The sequence below is a fragment of the Bison bison genome, unplaced genomic scaffold (assembly GCF_000754665.1).
Source record: "Bison bison bison isolate TAMUID 2011002044 unplaced genomic scaffold, Bison_UMD1.0 scf7180017864526, whole genome shotgun sequence".
NCBI classification, from domain to species: Eukaryota; Metazoa; Chordata; class Mammalia; order Artiodactyla; family Bovidae; genus Bison; species Bison bison.
Genome location: NW_011495077.1, coordinates 4,425,606 through 4,447,746, shown reverse-complemented (window position 1 = coordinate 4,447,746; position 22,141 = coordinate 4,425,606). Strand labels below are relative to the sequence as shown.

General features: G+C 42.4%; 1 protein-coding gene across 10 annotated transcripts in view; it reads right to left on the bottom strand.

The window, feature by feature from the left end:
• Positions 1–6,363: 6,363 nt before the first annotated feature.
• PARP6 (poly (ADP-ribose) polymerase family, member 6) overlaps positions 6,364–22,141 on the bottom strand; it is a 27,030-nt gene continuing 11,252 nt past the window's right edge. For 7 of the 10 annotated variants that reach the window (XM_010831393.1, XM_010831394.1, XM_010831395.1 and 4 more), the window contains 12 exons: positions 22,069–22,122; positions 20,179–20,274; positions 19,784–19,876; positions 18,620–18,745; positions 17,282–17,347; positions 16,263–16,330; positions 14,941–14,989; positions 14,581–14,693; positions 13,799–13,871; positions 7,336–7,399; positions 7,080–7,164; positions 6,374–6,744 (listed from right to left, as the gene is read on the bottom strand). In XM_010831393.1, coding sequence (XP_010829695.1) covers positions 6,642–6,744; positions 7,080–7,164; positions 7,336–7,399; positions 13,799–13,871; positions 14,581–14,693; positions 14,941–14,989; positions 16,263–16,330; positions 17,282–17,347; positions 18,620–18,745; positions 19,784–19,876; positions 20,179–20,274; positions 22,069–22,122 — 990 coding nt within the window. In that variant the 3' untranslated portion in view covers positions 6,374–6,641. Of the gene's footprint in view, positions 6,745–7,079; positions 7,165–7,335; positions 7,400–7,793; positions 7,874–13,798; positions 13,872–14,580; positions 14,694–14,940; positions 14,990–16,262; positions 16,331–17,281; positions 17,348–18,619; positions 18,746–19,783; positions 19,877–20,178; positions 20,275–22,068; positions 22,123–22,141 lie in introns of all 10 variants that reach the window. The other 3 variants (XM_010831396.1, XM_010831398.1, XR_824464.1) reach the window with 2 other exon arrangements.

The following is a 22,141-nucleotide window of genomic DNA, read 5'->3' as shown; positions in this document are numbered from 1 at the left end:
GTGCCGCGGAGGCGGAACGGGGGAATCAGGTTGCCCTTTGAGGGAGGACTACATTCCGTGGCGGAAGGACACGAAAAATAAAACTCGCAGCATTGAGGCACCTTAGGGCCCAATGGGGAAGCGGCGAGACGGGAGGACCCGCCCTCGGAGCTCTGGAGCCCTCCCTCCCAGACCCCCGGACGCCCGGGCCACCTGTTGCGGCCAACTTGGAATGCTGGACCAGGTCTTCTCTTGACCCTTGGCCCAGTCCATCCCAGCTAAGTGGCCCTGGCCTACCCAGATAGTGCCCAGATTTATGGGTCCCCGGGCAGCAATCCCCTGGCCCGGGTGCCCGCCCCAGCGCACGCCCCGAAGACTGAACCGAAAAGTCAGAGGTGGGGTGGGGGATGTAGACTCATGGGATGGTTGGAGGTCCTGGCCGCCTTAGGAGGGGCTCCGACACAGGAACGGGGGGAGAACGCGGGAGGGCGGGGAGAACGCGGGAGGGCGGAGTGTGTTAGGAGCGGGAGCGTGAGGCTCTTTTGTTCTTAGGGTTTAGAACAAAGAAGGACAAGTAGAGGCCATGTGAAGACTTTAGTAGGGACTGGAGTCCTGCGGAGCGAGTGCCTGAGAGTAGAAAGTGAATAGAAGTTATTAATATTAGTGCAGAACTAACCACATCAGGAAATGTCAGAACGTTAGATCTCATAATCTCTGCCAAAGTAAGAATTTCTGTCTTCAACCTTGTGTATTTTAATCAGTATTGTTGGAGCTTTTCTTGTATTTTTCCTTAAGGCATTTTCTGATTTCCTAGTGATCACAGCAGTTACCGACGAAGCAACTGTTAACTCTTGCCTTCTTTCAGGCAAATTTTGAGAGCAGATACAATGTTAAAAATCGTGAATACTATTAGGTTCTTTCCTTTTCCTGGAAAAGAGACCAATGGGTGTGGCCCGCTCAGCCAGACACCCTGCCTGCAGCTGAATCACAGGCCTTCATTATGCTTTCCTGTTAGCTCAGATAAGCTGACAAAAAGTAACAACATTAAGATAAAATATTTTAATCTCTTCTATAAGCTGTTTCTGGTTCCCTCAGTTGCAGAGAGGGAATGAATGCTGCGTTATTGAGGTGGTGAGAGCTCATGAAGTTGCTGAGAGGGGAAAAAAAAAATCATGCTTTACCAGAGGGAATCAGATTCTTCTCTATCCAGAGAAAGAGGGTGGCTTAAGTGGCCATATTGGCCCATCAGCTAAAGATGAACAAAGTACAGGATTGAACAACACTAAAGGGGCAATGTTGTGGCCAGTGCTGGACTATGTTGCATTTTAAAGATCTATATCTAGATATAGTCCTGTGATTGAAAAGCACATGTATTAAACTGGAGAGCTGATGGCAAACTATTGCACTTCGGTTACAGATTTTGGTCTCCCAACTGTTATAAAAATGCTGTCCATTAATAACCAACAAGGACCTACTGTATAGCACATGGAACTCTGCCCAATATTATGTGGCAGCCTGGATGGGAGGGAAGTTTGGGAGGGAATGAACAGATGTATATGTATGGCTGAGTCCCTTTGCTGTTCACCTAAAACTATCACAGCACTGTTAACTGGCTGTACCCCAATCCAAAATTAAAACTCTAATAGTTAAAAAATATATGTTAATGAAACTTTCACAGGAACCAACAGGTTATATTTTTGCTCATATTAGATGCATAGTGAAAATCTGTCAGTTTAAGGTGATTGTCATTACTGTGCTGAGAAGCAGCTTAATATAGAAGCAAGCATGGGTTCCATCACATTTAGTTCCAATTCCACTCACTAGCCCTATAATCATATCTGTAATTTAGTGTAAGTCCAGTTCCTTAAAAGTAAACTGCAGACAATTCTAGCTCCATCTGGTGGGGTTTGATAGTTGATGTATGTAACTATCAAAGTATAGCACAGGGCTCAACAGGCGTCCTCTTTGAGAACTCACTAGTTCTGGAGGTTTTTCCTTGTGACTAGTGCCAGAACATCTGTCTCAATCCAATTAACTAGGTTTGCCCTTCTCTGAGCCATCCTCCTGAAATGAACCTTTATTCCTCTGACCCAGCAACAAGTGACCCCAGAGCTACAGGAAACTGGGGAGGCTGAGGGGGGATATAGACCACCCCCTTAAGTTAGGCTCTGCTTCCTGCCGTTCCACTGTGCCCACGGGCTAGCAGGACAGGAGGAGGTGCTGCTAGGTTCACTGGACTGAGGTGTGAGTGAGGGTGTTGACTGCTGTTTGTTACCTGTTTGGATTTTCGGCCACAGAATCACAGAATCTGGAATTTAACTCTTGATGGTCATTTGGACTCCCTTGCAAGGTATGTGTGTCAGCAAACAATCCCCGAACAAAACTTTGGAGCCTAAAGACAAGCTTTGGCCCTGGTGAAGAGGGTAAGGTTACAGGTTTTACCATTAAGTGACCTCTTGGCCTCTGCCTAGAACAGCAATGTTACTTCTCTCAGGCAAACACAGGTTTCCAGGGCAGCCCACTGGCCTGGATGTCACATTTAGAAGTGCTTACCACTTTGGACTTCATATACCCTTTCCAGAGCCAGATTAAGTAGACTTTTTAATTTCTTCAGTGCCTTCCTTCCAATTCCCAAGATCTCTTCAGGCCCACCAGGGTGGCAGAAAACCTTAATTTCTGAGTTTCCCCCAGACAAATCCTGGAAGACAAGGTTGACCTTTTGGAGTTAAGGGATAAAGAGAAAACAGGTTGTCTCTTGGGGAAAGGAAGAGATTCATGGAGGAGGAGACTTGGGAGGGCTGGTTACCATAGAGATGGGCACTGGGAAGGCCATTCCAGGGGAAAGGAACAGTAAACAAATGTTTTCTGAATGCAACTGTGTATCTAAGGTTCCCCCTCCTGAGGAAATGCCTTATCAGCACTAAGAAAAGGGAGACTCCTGAGGAGTCCTTGTTCATTCCAGGTCATTGGACTGCCTCAGCCAACAGGACCTCCAGCAGTTTTTCTCTAGCCCAGAACTGTTACTAATCACAGGACAAAGCTCCTTAGGGTGGGTTAGTCCTATCCACCAAGCCATGGAGGCCTGGGCTCTCTCTTTTTTCCCTACAAGCGTAACCAGAGATCAGGTTCCTTATGACGCAAGTGGAGCGGTAAGCAGACCCCAGTCCCCCAAAGTAATCAAGATTTAGAAGACCAAGAAAGGCATCAGTGGGAATTCTATGAAGGTCGGGTGGTTAAGAGTCTGCCCTTCCACTGCAGGCAGCATGGGTTCAACTCCTGACTGGGGAACTAAGGCTCCTGCATGCTCCTTGTTGTGGCCAAAAAATAACATAGAATAGAGAAGTCTTGCCAAAAAAAAGAAAGGCATCAGCAAACAACAGATCAAATGCCCCCTCCCCAGGAAGTCCTCCTGCTGCAGTGCCATCATAATCCACATTTTCCTTGGCATGGTATTTTAGTCTCCACCTCCATGCTCGCTGGCTACTAGCTAACCAGACCCACTTATCCTTGGAAGGATAGCTAGGACAAAGACGACTTCGGTCTCTCTCCTAGATAAAATAATTTTTGTAGGCAATGCTTTAACTTAAAGGGTGACTCTGAAATAGTTGTGGAAAATTCTATATTCCAGAGAAAACTGCTGCCCCTTCAAATGAATTGCTTTATTTTCCCCTACCCCTCTTCTGGAGGAGAAGGGCTCTGAAGGAATTACATGACCCCTGAAGCTTCCTCCCCGCCACTCCCAAAATGATCCCAGAAGCTGAGACATCACTACCCAAACCTCCATCTCAGAATCCTTTCTGTGAGATGCTGGTAAGTAACCCAGTTATGACTCAGCACCAGACTCTTCCCTTCCTCTCCCCACTGGCCAGAATGAAAGGCAGAATCCAGAAGGCTCCTCCCCTGTGTATGGCCACATTCTCACCACAAACTGAGTCATGGCCACACCCTGCCTAGAAAATGGAAAATTACTGTGAGAGGGAAGAGGAAGGTTAAACTCTTAAGAGTTTTACATTTTCAATCCAGAAATCACAGCCATCTACTCTCCCCCTGGAACTAATTGAGGAAAATAGTTGTTTACACAACCCTAGCCCTAACACAGCATGTCCAGGTCTAACCGAATAAGGCTGCTTGAGTCCAGGACTATGTGGAAAGTAGGAGGCAACCATCAACCTCTGTGTATAGTGTCTGTACTGGCTTTGGTGAAAGAGGATCTCCTGCTCAGACCTGGCTTTCACAGGCTCCACCATCCCCACTCTGCCTGGGTGGGAGAAAGGGGCAATCCTTCAACTCCCACTCCAGGCTGTAGGAGGATTCCCCTCCAGAAACTCAGGGCCCCATGCAATTTCCCCTGCAATAAAAGCATTCTTGTTAAAGGAATGCTGCGGGTTTTTTATCAGGCTTGTTTTACAGTGTACATATTTTGAATTTTTTCAGATAAGGTTATATGGCTTTCAAACTTCTCAGATTCAAAAAGTCCTGTTGCTATTATGTAGAACACTATAAAATGATATACTTAATTTCATTAGTTTTATTGGCATTAAGAGACTATTACGCATATACTATTAAGAAAATGATTCCCTAGGCCACCTCAGGTTTTTTGAGTTTTTCTGGTAACACACACTGTCTGTCTATTATGTATCATTCCATCATCTGCTAGTACTTGTTTTATTAGATGCCACTGATAACAACTCTTAAGAAATGATTACAAATGAGAAAAAAAACCTATCAACAATTTCTGAAAATTGAGCAAAAATGCTGTCTAGCCTAGCACCTAGATTCAATTGCTGGAACACTAGTGGGAACAGTTTGAGAATCCCTGCAGAAGTAAGAGTTAAGAGCTCAGGTCCTGGAGTTGAGCAACTCTGGTTAAAAACCCAGCATGGCCACTAACCAGTTGGGAGACATTACCCACGTTATTTAAGATCCCTAAAAAAAAACCTATCTTCCGTCTTTGTTGTCAAGTTTAAATAAAAAAATAAAGTTTGAAAGGCTACACAGCATAGAAACAGAAGAGCAGTTCTGGAGGCAGGCTGCCTGTCGCTAGCTGTGGAATATGGACATACTGCTTATCCTTTGTGTCTGCTTTCTCATCTACAAAATGGGAATAATGGCATCTACTTCATAGGCTTGTTTACAGAATTATTTTAGTCTGCATGTGTACAATGCTTACAACAATACCAAGAACATAGTAAGCCAAGGTATTAGCAAAGTATTAAAGTGCTTAGCATAATGCCCAGCGCCTACCTAATAAGAACTGAAAAATGTTAACTATCTCTGATACTATACAGATGAGCTGCAAGGGTCCTTCAAGAAGCTGGAATTTCAGCTAGGATGGACTGCCTAATGGGGGATTTCCAGATGGCTCAGGGGTAAAGACTCCACCTGTTAACACACAAGATGTGGGTTTGATTTCTGGGTCAGGAAGATCCCCTGGAGTAGGAAATGGCAACCTATTCCAGTATTCTTGTCTGGAAAACACCATGGACAGAGAAGCCTGAAGGGCTACAGTCCATGGAGTCACAAGGAGTCGGACACAACCAATGACTAAGCACACACACATAATGAAAGCCAACATGTAGTCTGTCTAGTTCAGGCCATATAAATCAAGAAGCTCTAACAACTTTTTAAAAGCCTATACTTGAAAGTCAGGCTTGTTTAAAGTTTTTTGTAGTCTCTGTGCTTATATTCCTGTTTTTCTTCATTAACAGTTTGTAAAACTGGCAATATCCAACTTGTCTCTTAGAACTTTAGGGTTTTAGGTACATGGAGCACAGCCTGAAAGCCAGAAGGCTGGCAGTGAGAATTTCAACAAGGAGATGGCTTTCACTGAAACAATTAGATATTCAGAGAAACAGCTGTCTTCTCTCACATTGCTGACTTTGAAGAATCTGGATTTTGTTTCATTAAAGGAAACTGTATTTCCTTATGATCTCTTTACAGATTTCAAGTTAGAGAGCTGTCAGCTCTCCCTCCACCTCCCTTATCCCAAAGAAATAGCTGGGAGGAGGAGAAGGTAGAGAGTAGGGCCCAACCACCAAGATATAGAGCAAAGGAGAGGATAGGTTTTGTGCAGAAAACAAAGGTCCTAAAGGTAGGAAATCTGAGCTACTGTGGCCTCAATGGTCCTTTTAAATCTCGAGGAAGAGTCACCAGTGGTATTCTGTATCCTTCTCAGTTTGTGTCATATGCATAGGTTTCCCTTATCTAATCCGTTGAATAAAATGTTGACAGATCTTTAGGATACTATACTAGATGGACTGAGCTTTGACTCCATCCAACATAAACAGTCCGAGCCCCCATGATGTTCCACTGTCCCCCACCCCTACCCCCATTTGGGGGCTTGGGGCAGCAGGTGCTGGGCCAAGGCTAGTCAGACCACAGTGATCATATCCAGTCCACAGCACCTTCCATTTTATTGTTTTATTTACAAACAGGGTGAAGTCAACTGGGAAAATCGGGGTAAGGAGTCAGTCTGGGCCATCCAAATGTGGAGTGGTTCCTGGGTCAATCTCCACCATGAAGGCCGCCTCGTCTATCTTTTTCCTGCCCCTTAGTAATGGCCCCTTGATTCCTCAGGGCAGACTTGTCTGCTGCTCCTGAGCCCTTTTATGAGGGCAGATGGATCCTGGGGGAACAGGGGTGGTACGAGGGCTGGGGCCCCCTCAGTTTGTGTAAACCTGAGTTCCGATCACACGCATGATTTCCTTCTGTATCTTGGGGTCCTGAGTATTAATGTTGGCATCGCCCACCTGACCATCCTCATATCTGCCAAAGATAATGCAAGCGTGAGCATAAGAGGGAGACCAATCCCAGAATAATGTCAACCCATGGACCTGCATTTAGGGGTGTGGCCATCCCATCCCAGAATCAAAAAACTTTCTTTCTACTCTTTACAGTAGAAGAGTTTATCCGGTTTCCTCTAAACAGCCCTTGATTTATACCCATCCTCATCCTCCAAGGGGAAAGTCCCAGTTCCGGCCCTACTCAGGTAGCCAGGGACAAGTCTCCAATAACAGAAACAGACTTTCCCAGCAGTCCATATTATTGTGCTCTCCCCCTCACTTCTCCAAGTAATTCCCAAGGTACCCTCCTAGACTTACACAAAGAAGAACCGTGTGCAGACATGGTCGGACACAGGGCACACCCAGATGTTCCCATGCTTCTGGAGGTCCTTGGATGTAATCACTGGGAAGAGAGGGGCCAGAAGTTATAGGTATAATGCTTGGGTCAGAGAGTCCAGGCAGGGAGGGGAAGGTAAGATGCTTCAACATCACCCTTGGCTGGATCATGTGCTAAAGTGGCACCAGAAATGAAGGTTGGGCACCCACAAAAACAGGGACTGGGTGAGCTACCTACCTTCACAAAGTGCTATACAGTTTAGATTCCGACTCTGCAGGAACCTTGACTGAATGGATCGGGTCTAGAAGAGAAGAGAGCCAGGTAGATGGTTACAGCTTTCCCTAGAGAGGTGAGTTAACTGGTAGTAGTTAGGGGGGTAAGGATTGGGATATCCTGGGCTTCCAGCCACCTCCCAAAATTTCTGATTTTCATAATCAGTCTGGATGAGTCCAAGCTTCCATCTTTACATTTTCATGTCATTAGATTTAATAAACTCAGTTTCTGTTCTCATACTCATGACTGAAGCCACAAATGACCCTGGAAATGGGTTCCTCTTAGAATGTATCTGATTGCTTGAAATGATCTATAAGCCACCCACCCCCATCACTACCAATGTTTCCCCATCCATCTCTGTAGCCTAAACTTATCCAAGAGGAAGTGTCCTGCCTCAGTCGAACAAAGGCAACTAATAATACCTGGGGGATGGTATTCATTCTGTTGTATCTCTGGACGAGCTCATCTTTGGAGGGCATCCTATGCTGTCCTTTTCCCATTCCTGTCACAGAAAAACAAACCAGTTCATTCACCCATTCCTTCATCAAATATTTACTGAAGTACCTACTATGTGCCAGGCACTGGAGCTAGAGACACTTGGTGACACAGCAGTGAATAAAGCAAACAGTGTATCTGCCCTCACAGAATTTAGCCTGATGGAGATTACAGGAAAGGAACAAATAGTCATGACACAGCATGGGAGGGGTTATGATGGGGAAAATACAGAGCACTGAGTGAGCCAGAGGAGGGGAACTAGCCTAGCTCACAGGTTTGAAGAGGGCTTCCTGGTGACAGCTAGGCTAAGAACTATAGAATTAGGAAGAGTTAGCTAAACGAAGAGGAAGGAAGTGTTCTAGGCCGAGATAACAGGATACGAAAGGCCTGGAAGAAAGACACAGTAGTGTACCTTAGTTTGTATGGAGCATAGTCAATGGCAGAGAAGTGATGAGAGATGATGGGGAACAGGTAAGCTAGGATAAGATCAAGCAGGCCTTGTAGGCCATGTAAGGCAACCGGAGTTTATCCTGAGAACATCAGGGAATCACTGACGGACTCTAAGATAGGGAGCAAGAGGTGAAATGAGCAAGGAATGAGGGGCCTAGGAAGATGGTGACATCAACATTTCAGGTCCGATGCCAGGCTGAGTAAAATGAGTGGAAAGCAAGCAAGCAGAGCAAGTCAGATCTGCTCCAGTTTCAAAGCTACATAAAAACCTCTGACCAGAGTCATTCAGACTAAAGGGAGTACAGAACAGGTAGCTGATGAATAAGTTTCCACAGGTAACCAAAATGGCAACTACCCTGAAGAGTCCTGCTTCCTTCAGAAAGTCTTCCCAGACTTGAGGAAGAGGAGCCAATTTACTTGCTTTCATCTTATCTAAATCCATAAATCCTCCACCATCCTTAACCCTCATTGAATAGCCCTGTTTATAACATTTAGAGACTCACTCTGGACTCTTCCTATTTAGATATGAAACAGTGCTTGTGGGCCCCTATTCCCAACTCTTTCTGTCCCATGATTAGGACTCCAGTCTCTGTATTCGGCTTTATCACAGGCCCAGCCTTATCCCAGGAAGGAGTGAGTGTGTATGTGTGTATGAGACCATGAGACCAGAGAGGGAGATGAAGATGGGAAATGATGCTATCACTGCAGACCAGGAGCAGGGGCCCTTATCTCATCAGTCCACCCGGCACTTTCTATTACGACTAACTCCACTCTGCTGCAAGTCTTGCTTTTGTGGTAACCATGGTCTAGAAGCAGGGATGATAACCACTAGAATGACATTCTTCACTACTAAGGCTGTTAATTCATCATATACTCACAGTGAAGCCCCATGACAGATTATGGCTTGAATAAAAGTCAAGGCAACGAGAACCTCAAGATTTGAATTGCCTATTTCTTTCTCCTACAGGAATCCCCACCATCCTGTTTCCAACTTCTTCATTAGCCTTAACTAGGTTTAGCTCTGCATCCAAACCTGATAACCTTCTCAGCCTGGGTATTTCAGTGCATGGTTCTGAGTAAAATTCCCATTTAGGTTCTACCTCAGAGGTTGAGAGAACAATCTGATTTCTATGGCTGGTCTTAGAGATGGCCCTTATGATAGAATTCAAATCTTGTTCCATCCCAATCCTGTTGTGCACTGTCCTGACTGTAATAACCCCAATCATCTTCTCTCAGTTCCCTGAGACCAGACACACTGAGAACCTAGAGGCCAGAATACTCCCTGGTTGCTTGGTGTGCAGAGTATATACTTGGACAAGTTTCTAAACATGACTAAACAAACAGATGGAGCTTACCATCTCCTTTCCCACTCTCCCTCACTTTAACCTGCACACTATGGCCAAGTCTTTAGAGGCTCCGCTAGTCAAATGGATGCTCTCTATTTACAATGACCCCTCAGAAGGCACTTGGATACCCTGAGGAAAAATATAGAAAACTAGAGCAGAAAAGGGTAGAAGGAAACATACAAAGAGGACAGAGTTAGTTATATGCTAGAGTAACTAAAATAAGTCAGACATTTACCCACATCCCATCCAGAGCTGGAGACTCTCACATATCCATGGGGCCCTCAGAAAATCAGTTATTCAAGCAAAGCCTGCCCTGTCAGTCCAAAATAATGATAAGAACACTGGCCTAAAAGTCAGGAGAACTGGATTCCAGTCCTAACTCTGCTAGTTAGATCCGTGTGACCCAAGAAAGTCATTTGACTTTTCTTTCTATCTATTTTATCTGAAAAGTAGTAAGAGATTGAACAAAATGACCTATAGCCACAATAGAAAAACATGGTATTTTGTATCTATAATCAAATCAACCTTTGGAGGGAGAAGGATGGTGCCATATGACATTTTTACATAATCAGTAAATAAAGTTAAGACGTCAATAGAGATTCCTAGCTCCATCTGATAACTAAAGGTATTCAGGGACTCAGTAGTAAACAAAGACCAGTGGGAGAGGAGAACAGGGAGAAAACAGACAACAAAAAAGAATTTCGTGGCCACCAGAAGCCAGGAGACTCACTATTTAGAATAAGGAATTAATTTGAGAGAAGCTTTAGGCTGGCACAAAGATAAAAATTGTGGTATCTAGACAAAGCCAAAAGACTACCCCAATCCCACTCCCACTTTGGACTCCAGGCACACAGAGTAAGATTCATTCACACATTCAATAAATATTCACTGGGCACTCATCCTTTGTGGATTACTCATAGACATACTATCATTTGTTTAACAGGACAATGAACTAAGAACAGACGTAAGAACTAAATCCAAGAACTAAAATACTATCAGTGACTTACATCTAAGTGCTCCTAACCCTATCCCACTATCTGCCTCCACTTGGGAGATATCCACTATTCTGAAATTTAGGTTGTTATTTTTCTTCTTTTTCCTTTAATTTTATCACACACACACGTAGCTAAATAATTTTAATTTTGTTTACTTTTGAGCAATATAAAAAAAGGCAGTCCTTTGCCTTGCCTTTTCTTTTTTCAATTCAACCATTATTTACTTAACATTTTTTCCACGTTGCTGAATGCCACTGTTGGTTCACTGTCATTGCTGAATAATAATCTATTTTCAGAATAGATTATGATGTATTTACCCATTCTCCTGATGATGAGTTTTTTTCTAAGATTTGTTGTTGCAAACAATACTATACACCTTTGGGTGCACATATTCAGAAATGAAAATGCTTGGTTGCAGGGATATTTCTCAAGCTTTATGAAATGTAACACCAAAATGTTTTCCAAAGTGGTTATACCCATTTATATTCCACAAGCAATAAAAGAGATCCTGCTGATCTACAACCCCTGGTACAATCAGAGGTATTACCGGATTTTTAAATTCTTGCCAATCCACATAGGTGCTAAATGGTATGTCATTTTGGTCTTGCCTTTACTTCCTTGATTAATAGAGGCTGAGTAGCTGCTCATATTTTTGGTCATTTCTTCAGTGACCTGCCTGTGTTATTTGCCTATTTTTTTAATTGGGTTGTCTTATTTGCAAGAATTTATAATGCACTTTTATTACTAATCTTTTGTAGTTATATGTGTTGCAATGTCTTCTCCTAGTTTGTAAGCTGCCTTTTTATTTTAAGGTGTCTTCTGATGAACAGAAGCTTATAATTTTAATAAAATCAAACTTACCAATCTTTTATGATTTGTAATTCCATCTTTTTGTATTCTCTGGATGATTCTGTTTAAAATTGGGATAATTTGTTATTTGAAAGTTTGACTTAAGATCCACTTGTAAAATTACCTGGATTTGGCAAGGTTTTTGTTTTATTGTGAAAAATTTTAAGCTACTATTTCAATGTCTTTTATGTTAGAGCTGTTCAGGTTTTCTATATCTTCTTGAATCAGTTTTGTTAAGTTATATTTTTCTAGGGATTTATCCATCTTGACAAAGTTTTCAAATCATTTGCATAAAGTTGACAGAATTCTATTAGCTTTTAAAATTTTGGGACTTCCCTGTCAGTTCAGTGGTTAAGACTCTGGGCTTCCAATGCTGGAAATGCAGGCTTGATCCCTGGTCAGAGAACTAAGATTCCACATGCCGTGTGGTGCAGCCAAAAAAATAATAGTAATAAAAAGTAAAAATAAATAAAACTTTGCTATATCTATAGTTATGTTCCTTTTTTATTCACATTTAATGCTGCTCTTTTTCTTCTTAATCAATCTACCCAGGTCTATCTGTTTTGTTAGTTCTTTAAAAGAACCATCTTTTGATTTTTTGTCTATTGTATCTGTTCTTATGTCATTAATTTTGCTTCTTATTTATATTATCTCCTTTCTTCTTCTTTGTTTGGTTTATTGTGTCATTAGAGACCTTTCTATTATAGTTCTGTTATTCTGGAGCTAAGTGTTCTTATTTTTGTAACAGTTACATTAATGGAGAATACTAAATCTATAAAGAATCTAGCACTGGCCCCTTCATACGGTAGACATGTGACTATCTGGTGGCTTTCTCTTATACAAAGACTATACAGAACCCGAACTAAAAAAGACTGAGAAGAACTCAGATATAAACTTGAAACAATGAGAAAGCTAAGTCAGATTTCTTTTCTGAGCTGGACAAAGTGGGACTCATCTCCTAACTAGAATCTGGATATTGCTCATACCTTATCTTTGGAATAAAATGCTTCCTCTTGCATTCAATGTTACTAATACAATAGTGTATAATTACAGACAGTTTAAATTTTAAAAGGTGGATGACAGGGAGGAGAACCATGTCTCCAGAAATGTAAGCCAGTGGAAGGGACTCAAGACTTCAAGTGCATTCATCTATCAACTCGCATCCACGTGTGCACATATACAGTCTGACAGGCTACTGTCAGCACCAAAAATGTGTTCTCCAGAGAGCCTGGAGTCATCCCCCAGTAATTCCTTAACCCATTTCTAGGGCTAAGGTCCCACAATGAATGGTTTTATTCATGGAGAAGAGAATACCTACGAGAAAGGGAGATAATTGGCCTCACCATACAAATAATCTAAATTCCTAACGAAAGAAAAAAACAGAAAGATTACGTATCCATGATTGGGGAGAGAGCTGACACAGACCAAGTGTCCATGATGGAAGAGGAGACAGCATAGGTTTATGTATTCACAAAATGGATGCAATGTAAATAAAGTCAATGTGGCCAAAGATTATTTCTTACCTGAGTATCCAAAGGAAATACTGGAGATGGGGCTCAGGTAGATGCCTTTGCCATAGGCTGCTCCATGCAGCTTGCAGGGAAACACCAGGATGAGCAATATGAGCCTGGGCCCTCCCATGGCTGTGTACTAGGCAGCCACAAGGCTTATCCAGCCCTCTGTCCCTCCATTTAATCTTCTCACTCATTCAGATAACTTTAGGCACCTACTCTTGAAAAGCTGATTAGCTGAAAAGTGGATGCAGGTTAACCCCTTTGCCTACAAAATACTAGATACTGATGCCTTGGCGAGTGACGAGTGGCAAAGCCACTGAGTCAATCGCTCAGAATCCATGCTCCTGCCATAGGCCTTGGTAATATGCAGATCCCTGCCCTCTAGAAATGAATACAGAACAGGCAGGCAGGAGGAGGAATAATAATCATTCCTTGGAGTCTTGCAGGACAAAGAAATAAGTCTCCTATATTAACTCTCTGAATAGTCACATATATTGAAAAGCTCTAACAGGTTCATTGATCACAGTGATTGCAATCAGCAATTTCTATTTGTGCCTAAAGCTATATTCCCATTCCTAAAAACAAAGCCTCAGGTCAAAATACAACCACCATATTCATTCTATACATATAGTTTCAACTTCCTCCCTAGGAAAGCCCCACAGGAGGCTAAGTTTGAGGATGCTGAGGCAAACACAGTTGAGTACTTTAGAGCAGACTTCCCCGACATGAGTGGGGCAGGGAGAAGGTGGAGAGAAAGAGAAAAGGAGCACAGGCTCACCTGCAGTTTGGTGTAGGATGCATTGACCAGCCCATTGCGCAGGATCGAATGCCAGTTCTCAATGTGGGACCCACTGTAAGGCAGTATAGAATACATGTTTCCTCATGGAATGAAGTTCCCAAGAAAATTCCAAGGCTGCCATTCCCACCCATTCTCACACACACAGGACATGAAGATGGACACAGATAAAGCTAGCGATGAACGTGCACACGGATATAGTTACAGGCATGCAAGATGTGTGTGTGTATGGCTAACCCTTACATCTTAATATCTAGGCCTATCTTCTCTTCCACGCTTCAAACAATCCCATCCTAATCCTCAACTGCTGGTTCAATATTTTCATTTGCCTATCATCCTGATATTTCAAATTAAACAAATTCATCTCAAACTCAATGAGTTTATCACTGATCCCAAGTATGGCTTTCAATCATGACTTCACATCTCTTTTAAGTTACTCTTAATCTATTTTTTCCTCTCTTCTCTCAAAATCAGGCATAAATTGCTGATTTTCTTCAAAGCAGTTTTCAAATCTATCCCTGCCAATCTACCTTCAACCACATCTTTTTATATGTAAATGTCATTTCTCCTCAACTACATCCTAAGTAGCTTAAGATTAAAGACCATATCATATCTTTATCCTCTACAGCACCTACCACAATAGCATTTAATACATTGATGGACATAGGTCATACAAACTCCTATTCCTCAAGTGAACTTGCCGCCATCCCCCCATTTTTTTTGCCTTATCCAGCACCCAGCCCCAGCCCTGCCCCACTCCTCACTGGAAGGCAAAGGTGCTGCCATAGAGCTTCTTGGCGGTCCGGAACCGAGCCTCCTTGGCAGGAGGGCTGCTCAGCAGGAGGAACTGGTGTGAGGTGTGCATGAACTTCAGCTGCTGCCCAGGGTGGGGGTGGGGTCAGGAAAACAGAGCAGAAATGGGAGATCAGGGAGGGAAAGGCTAGAGATAGGGAGCAAATTAGGCTTGTACAACCCCCAATAAAGGAAATATGCATTGGCCCAAAGACTACTGTTGATGGACAAGTCTAACCAGGCAGGTCTAGGACCAATGTGACTAGCTGGTTTGGAGCCCCTCCTTGCCCCTCACTAGAAATTCAGAGCTTAGACGGAGAATGGTCACTTACCCTGCTGAGAGGTAGTTTGACAATGTGCGACCTGTTGCTAGAGATGATCCTAGGATAAAACAGAGAAAAAAACAAAAAGGACAGAATAAACATGTGGTTAGGCCATCCTAAACAAAGCAGCAGCCTTGCTCTGCCCCTTGGAGAATAAGCAAGGATTCCAGGGTTGTTTTAACTGTGAACCCAGGACACTACTGGATATTCCTGTGGGTGGTAACGTTTGTGTATAAAAATGTAAAAGAAGTTACTGACCGGAGACCAGCTAGTTACTGGGTAAACAACAGATGAAAGAAAGAGAGGGGTGGGAGGTGGGCTGCTACATCCAGGGAGAGAAAAGTAAAGAACAAAAAGAAGAGCATAAGAGGTCAGCTACCAAAGAAAATTAGAGAGGTGGGTCTGTGTTAGGATGGTGACAACTTACATTTGGGATTTAGAAACTTAGCACAGGGGCTCAGGAGCTATCCTATCTGAGCCCAGAGGAAGGCTGAAGGCTCTCAGAGATGGGGGGAATGGACAGTTATTGTCTGAACTGCAGGAAAAAAACAGAGGAAACTAGAACGAACTTCCTGAGAATTCAGGGACATACTGGCTGAACTCAAGAAGACAGGAGAGAACAAAGGCATAAGCCACTGAGGACTCAGCAAGGGGGCATTATCTCTTATAGTGGTTATGGTTGTTTGTATGCTTCACTCATGTACCTGTAATGCCATTCTGAACGGTCTATGCCTGGTCATTCCTCATGCTAAGAGGGAGCATGGTGCACTGAAAAAGTACTAACATCAAAGGCTGACCTGACAGAGCAAAACAGGCTAGAAAGGGAAAGCTATTCCAGGAAGAGAGAACAGAAATCAAGGTCAGGAAGGGAGAGCAGGGGGTGAAGGGAAGTAGAAAGGAAATACAAGGTCAGAACCTTTGCTCAGAGAAGGGAGTAGTAACAGTGCTCCAAGCCTCTGGACAGTTAACATCGACAGGGAAGGGCTTGAGACAGAGAAAGGGAGTACAAAGAGAGGGACCTCTCTGCACGCATAGAAAATCTAATTGAAATGAAGTATTAATTCCTATAGGCAAGCAGCACTCAAAAACCTACTGGGAAACAAGAAACACTAAAGAGAACTTGAAACATAGTCTTAGAACTTGCGGCTTCTTTGTTGGCTCCCAGTTCCTAGCCAAGCCAGGTGTATCAATAAAACCCCAAGAAAAAGCTGCCATAATATCTATGATCTTAGGAACGATGCTGAAACCACCTCTAAGAGAAGGTATAGGCTCCAGTCTGATACTATGTCCCATTCCCCCAACTGCTGAAGGATAAACCATTCTACTCATACCACTGCAGGAGAGGATGGGCCAGGGGATCCAGCTTGTCCATCTGCTTCTTGATTTCCAGATACGAGCCCTGTAAGACAAAGGCCGTAAGGTTATCTCCCAGAAGAGGTGGGAGCCCTCCCACTTTCCACAGATTATCAGGGCCCGGGGCAAGGCAGGAACTGAAGACCACACCAAACCAAGAGGAGATGGGGTTCCCACCCTCAAGGACCCATCAGGCTGGGAAGACTCATAAATAAATATGAAAATGACTGAAGATGCTTACAAAACAACATGCAGGTGGGTCTCCCTCATTTTATGCAATTCCTACAGCCCTAAAAAGTTGATTATAAATCAAAAAAAATAAATAAGTAAATAAAATCAATGTCCCAGAAAGATCAGGCTAAGGAATCCTGTGGTAAAACTACATAAAACACAGAGTTCTTCTGACAAGTAAATCATCCCTCCTAGGTGTATGTTATGTGTTCATCTGAACTGTGATATATAGGATTTGCTGAGAAGAGGCCCACCTGTAAATGTGAGTACAAATGAATGTCTATTCATGCAGAGATTGCAGACGAGGGGTGGGGAAGTCTGGTGAGGGACAGCCTTGAGTCAAAGGATGGTCACTGCTCCATGTGGCTGCCCCACCCCTAGAAGGATAGAAGATGCAGGCCCCTGGGTCTAGTTCCTTACCTCCAAGCCCCCCTCCTTACCCTCCCAACCCTGGACAGAAGTCCTTCCCTAACTTCTCTAGTGCCCTAAGAATTATTAAAAAAAAAAAAAAAACATTAAATAGGAACAACTTGTGAAGGAATTAGCAGCAAAGGTAAAGGTTGAGAGAGACATAAAGAGTGAGAAATAGGAGTAACAGAGCTAACAAACCAGAGAACAAAGACTAGGAAAGCTAAAGAGGGAAAACTAAAGAGAATACTGTGAGGAATTTGAATAGCATCTCTAAATCTTCACTCCAATCCAATGAATTTCAAACAGAACAGGGCACTTGAGTGGGCAGGCAGGGGACAGGCAGAGGACAGAATACCTGGGTCATCTCCCGGATGGACATCACACTATCCAGAGCTTTCTGCAGTCGCTCATAATTCTTCTTCTGTGGGGAATCAACAGGGAAAGAAGAACCAGGTAAAGAAAAGTGGAAGAGAGTAAGATCTGATGAAAAAGAGGGCCACATGTACAAAAGAAATCTAGGCCCCAGGGAAACAGCATAGTATGTCATGCAAAGAACACAGACTTAATGCCAAGAAGTTCTAGAATCATGTGCCAGTTCTTTTACCAGCTGAGAGTAGTAGGGGTAAGTTCCTTAACCTCTCAGAACCTCAGGATCCATGTATATAAGATAAAAAATCCTTACTACCCTCATAGGGTTAGTTATTTAAACTGAAGATTAAATAACATGTAAAGAATCTGATACAGTGCCTGACACACAGAAATGAGCAACTGTGAAGCACTGTCCAGGGTACATGTAATGGTTATTTCAACACCTGTCAACTGTGTCCTTTGGGAAATGAAGTGCCAGACATTTAATTGAACATTATTCTAGGTATGTATGTGAAGGTATTTCTAGATGAAATTAACCTTTGAATGGCAGACTGAGTAAAAGAGACTGCCATCCCTATTCAGGTGGCTCGTCTAATCAGTTGACGGCCTGAATAGAACAAAATAGCTGAGTAAGAGGGAACTCCTCTGGCCTGAGTGCTGGGACATTGGTCTTTTCCTGCATTCAGACTAGAACTGAAAAAATCAGCTCTTCAAATCTTGAGTCTGCTGGGTTTTGGACTGGAACTTACAACATCAGCTCTCCTGAATTTCCAGCTTACCCACTACTCAGCCTGGTACTTCTCAGCCTTCATAATCACAGAAGCCAACTCCTTACAGTACATTTCTTTCTCTATACATCTCCTATTGTTCTATTTCTCTGGAGAACACTAACTATTACAATATTTTATATACATTATGTCTCATTTTTATAATAGATATTATCCACTTTTTACAGATAAAGAAATTGAGGTTCGGAAAGGTTAAGTGATCTGCCTAACACCATTCAGCTAGGGAGCAGCAGAACCTCAAATGGAATCAAGGTCTGTCTGGCTTCGACGTCTGTATTATTCCAACATACCTAATGTTAATTTGTCTCCCTGTCTTCTCAGAAACTCAGAAGTTACCCTTATACTATTAGTTATGTTTAGTTACTTGTTCACTAAAGAGTTAAATCTGAGGGTTCAAGAGCCAAGAAACAAGTGTGCCATTTCTTCTGTCCCCTTATTCCCAGCTGTTGTGAACACTAGAATGACAGCCTGTAGTCTCCCATTGTCTTTCACCATTTCTGTTCCTTAGTCCTGACTTTCTTCCCAAGCAACTATACCTTAGGGTTAAAGGCCAGAGTCTTGGGATCAGTGGGGTCCACCACAGAGGGATAAGGCTCAAAGATGATGCTCTTTCTAGGGGACTCCAAAGCTGCCCTACACATGGCCACCAGCAGATCCACCACCTTAGGAGAAAGGAAAGAAAGGGGACAAAAGCTAAATGATTTCACGGGGTTGGGAGTTGCACAGTATCCAGCATAGGTCTACCTTCTGGAAGCACTTGGTATTTCTCTTTTTAAAAGCAAATATGAGGGACAGACTGGGAGTTTTGGATTAGCAGATGTGAGCTATTATGTATAAAATGAATAAATAACTAGGTCTTACTGTATAGTACAAGGAACTATACTCAATATCCTGTGATAAACCACAATGGAAAAGAATATGAAAACGAATGTACATATATAACAGAATCACTTTGCTGTGTAGCAGAAATGAACACATTATAAAGTCAACTATATTTCAATAAATTTTAAAAACCACAAATGTTTTGTTTTTTTATTAGAAAATACAAGCTTATCATAAAAATTCAAGAACAATGTTTAAAAGAATGATTAAAAGAAGATAAAAACCATCCCCTTGCCCCCAAATCTCATTCTTCACATTAACTACTGCAAAGTTTGATGTATATTTTTCCAGATATTTTTCCTAAAGAAATTGTTATTTTATCATATGGGCAAATTTTAAATAATTATACACACTGTTATATTTTATTTATATATGTTATAATTCTCTATCCATAAATAATAGCTATATAGTATTTCTACTGTAATTAATAAAACAGTATTAATTAATTACAGTATTTCTACTGTAATTAATAAAACCATCATTTCTTTAACTGGACCCTGTACAAATGGGCTTGTATCTATTTTTTCTTTTTTCAACTATTATAAACAATACTAGGGAATTCCCGGGCAGTCCAGCAATTAGAGGACTCTGAGCTTTCACTGCTTAGGGCATGAGTTTGATCCCTGGTTGGGAACTAAAATCCCACAAGCCATGTGGTGTGGCCAAAACTTAAATAAAATATTAAAGAAAAAAACCACTACAGTGAACATCCTTACATAGGAAAGCATTTCTGGAGATTAAATTCCAAGCAGTGAAACTGCTGGGATTCCCAGCCATAAATGATCCCAATTCCCCAGCAGCTCTTCCATCCCCCATACCTCTGCTCCAGTGGCCACCTCCTCTGCAGCTCCGGACATGACTCCCAACGTGTAGAAGGAGAAAACGCACAGTTCACGAGTACAGACGGCTGGCTGAATGGACATATTAAAGAGATGGTGGTGGCAGGGGGTGTGCAATAAGAAGGTGTCATAGGGCAAGAGGGACATTTCTGACCTCGGACAACTCTAGACTGATATTCACATATCCTCATCTTTCCTAACAGGACTGCTGAGACTTGTTTTCGGAGAAAAACTATTATTTCCAGAGTCTCAGGGAGTATGGACAGAATTCTACCTTTACCACAGATCCAAGAAGAAAGGAAAAATGGAAAGATGAGGAACTAATGGGACTTAGCTAAGGGTGTAAGAAAGGGTCACAAAATAGAGGTGTATACCTTGAGCATGGACCCATTCTGGAAGACATGCTGCTCATCACATACAACACAGTACTCATTCAATGTTGGGATTCTCTGCTCTGCATATTTCATGATCTGGGGAGAGAGGAGATTCTATTAAGTCTTTTTTTGGAAGTCAAGACCCAGATATAGGAAACAATCTGAATTTCCTTTCTATTACTCTCCTACCTCCCAGCCCTGTGCCTAAGGTAGACTCTATTCTTGGGTCGTGCACTTGATTAAATCAATGGCCTAACTCTGGAAGACTATATATTATGATGGAAAAAAGACCAGCCATGGTAGAAGAACTGGGTTAAGATTCTCCCTTCTACTACTTAATACCATATATAAGTTGGGGCAAGTTAACTTGAGCCTTGGTTTCTTCATTTACAAAATGGACATTACTCACTTTATAGAAGTACTGAAATTAAAAAGATGATTTCTGTAAGAGTATTTTATAATAGTAAGAAATACTAATCAAACTATTAATATTATTTGCAGTAATTAGATTGCCCCCATCTGACAAGTGAGTTGAGTATTCAGTCCATGATCAGATGGCGGTGGGGGTGGGAGGGGGGGTGGGGTGGTGCGGAGAAGCCATGTTTAACTACCTAGGACAATCAGCCTGTAAGATGATCAAGACCACAAACAAAACTCTGATGGGAAGAAAGCACAAATTCAGAGCACATGCAGCAATATCTTGAAGTATTTTTTACACAATCTGTCTTAAAAGGCTTTCACAATCACATATACTGCCTGTATAAATCAAATTGTTCCCATTTCACAAACTATTGAAATCATAAATGGACACGCAAGGGCTTTTGTTCATTCATTTAATACAGATGTGTTGAATGCCTACTACATCCCTAGCTCACTGAAAAGTATCCTTTGTTATTCAATAACATAAAAGACTATCCTCTCAGACCCTACAGTCCAACAGGGGAGATGTGGTATGTATATACATTAATTACAATTCAAGAGAGCATATAGTACCTGACCCATTAGTGCTATATAAAACAAAAAGTATCAAAAGAATTCAGTGAGAGGCAACACACTTCCATCTAATACATTTCAAGTAATAGAGAAGATTTTATGAAAAAGTTGGCATTGATTACAATAGGCAGATACAGTGAGGAATGCCAGTAGAGGGAATGACATGAACAAAGATATTGGAGATGCAAAAGTGAAACCATGTCAGGAAAATAAAGAGGTTTTAAAAAGAAGCAAATGACCAGTAGCGGCTAAGCACTGCAAGTTTGTGAGGAAAAGTGAAGCCCACTTGAGCAAGGATGTGGAGGATTATAAGAAAATCAGTGTCAATTCTTCTCTTATCTTGGCATCAGTGCACTTAAAATTTGCAGTGCATCATTTGGCACTTGATCGTAAATGGTATATAAGCGTTGTCTTCCCAATAATGCTGCTGCTGCTGCTGCTAAGTCGCTTCAGTCGTGTCCGACTCTGTGCGACCCTATAGATGGCAGCCCACCAGGCTCCCCCGTCCCTGGGATCCTCCAGGCAAGAACACTGGAGTGGGTTGCCATTTCCTTCTCCAATGCATGAAAGTGAAAAGTGAAAGTGAAGTCGCTCAGTCGTGTCCGACTCTTAGCGACCCCATGGACTGCAGCCTACCAGGCTCCTCTGTCCATGGGATTTTCCAGGCAAGAGTACTGGAGTGGGGTGACATTGCCTTCTCTGCCCAGTAATGCTATAGGCTTCTTAATGGTGGGAACTAGGCCTTTTCTCCTATTCACAGAACACTCAGTATAGTTCTGGAAGCAGAGCAATTAAGGAAATGTTTGCTAATTGACTGAAGAGTTGGGAGATGTTAAGGGATCAGATGGGTCAGAAAATAGTGGAAAGGCTTTGGAATGAAGCTTTGGACTTGATTACCTGGACAAGGAATCCATATTCCAGAGTGGGGATGTTCTTGCAGTGACCACTGACCTGATGAGAGTAAAAAAAA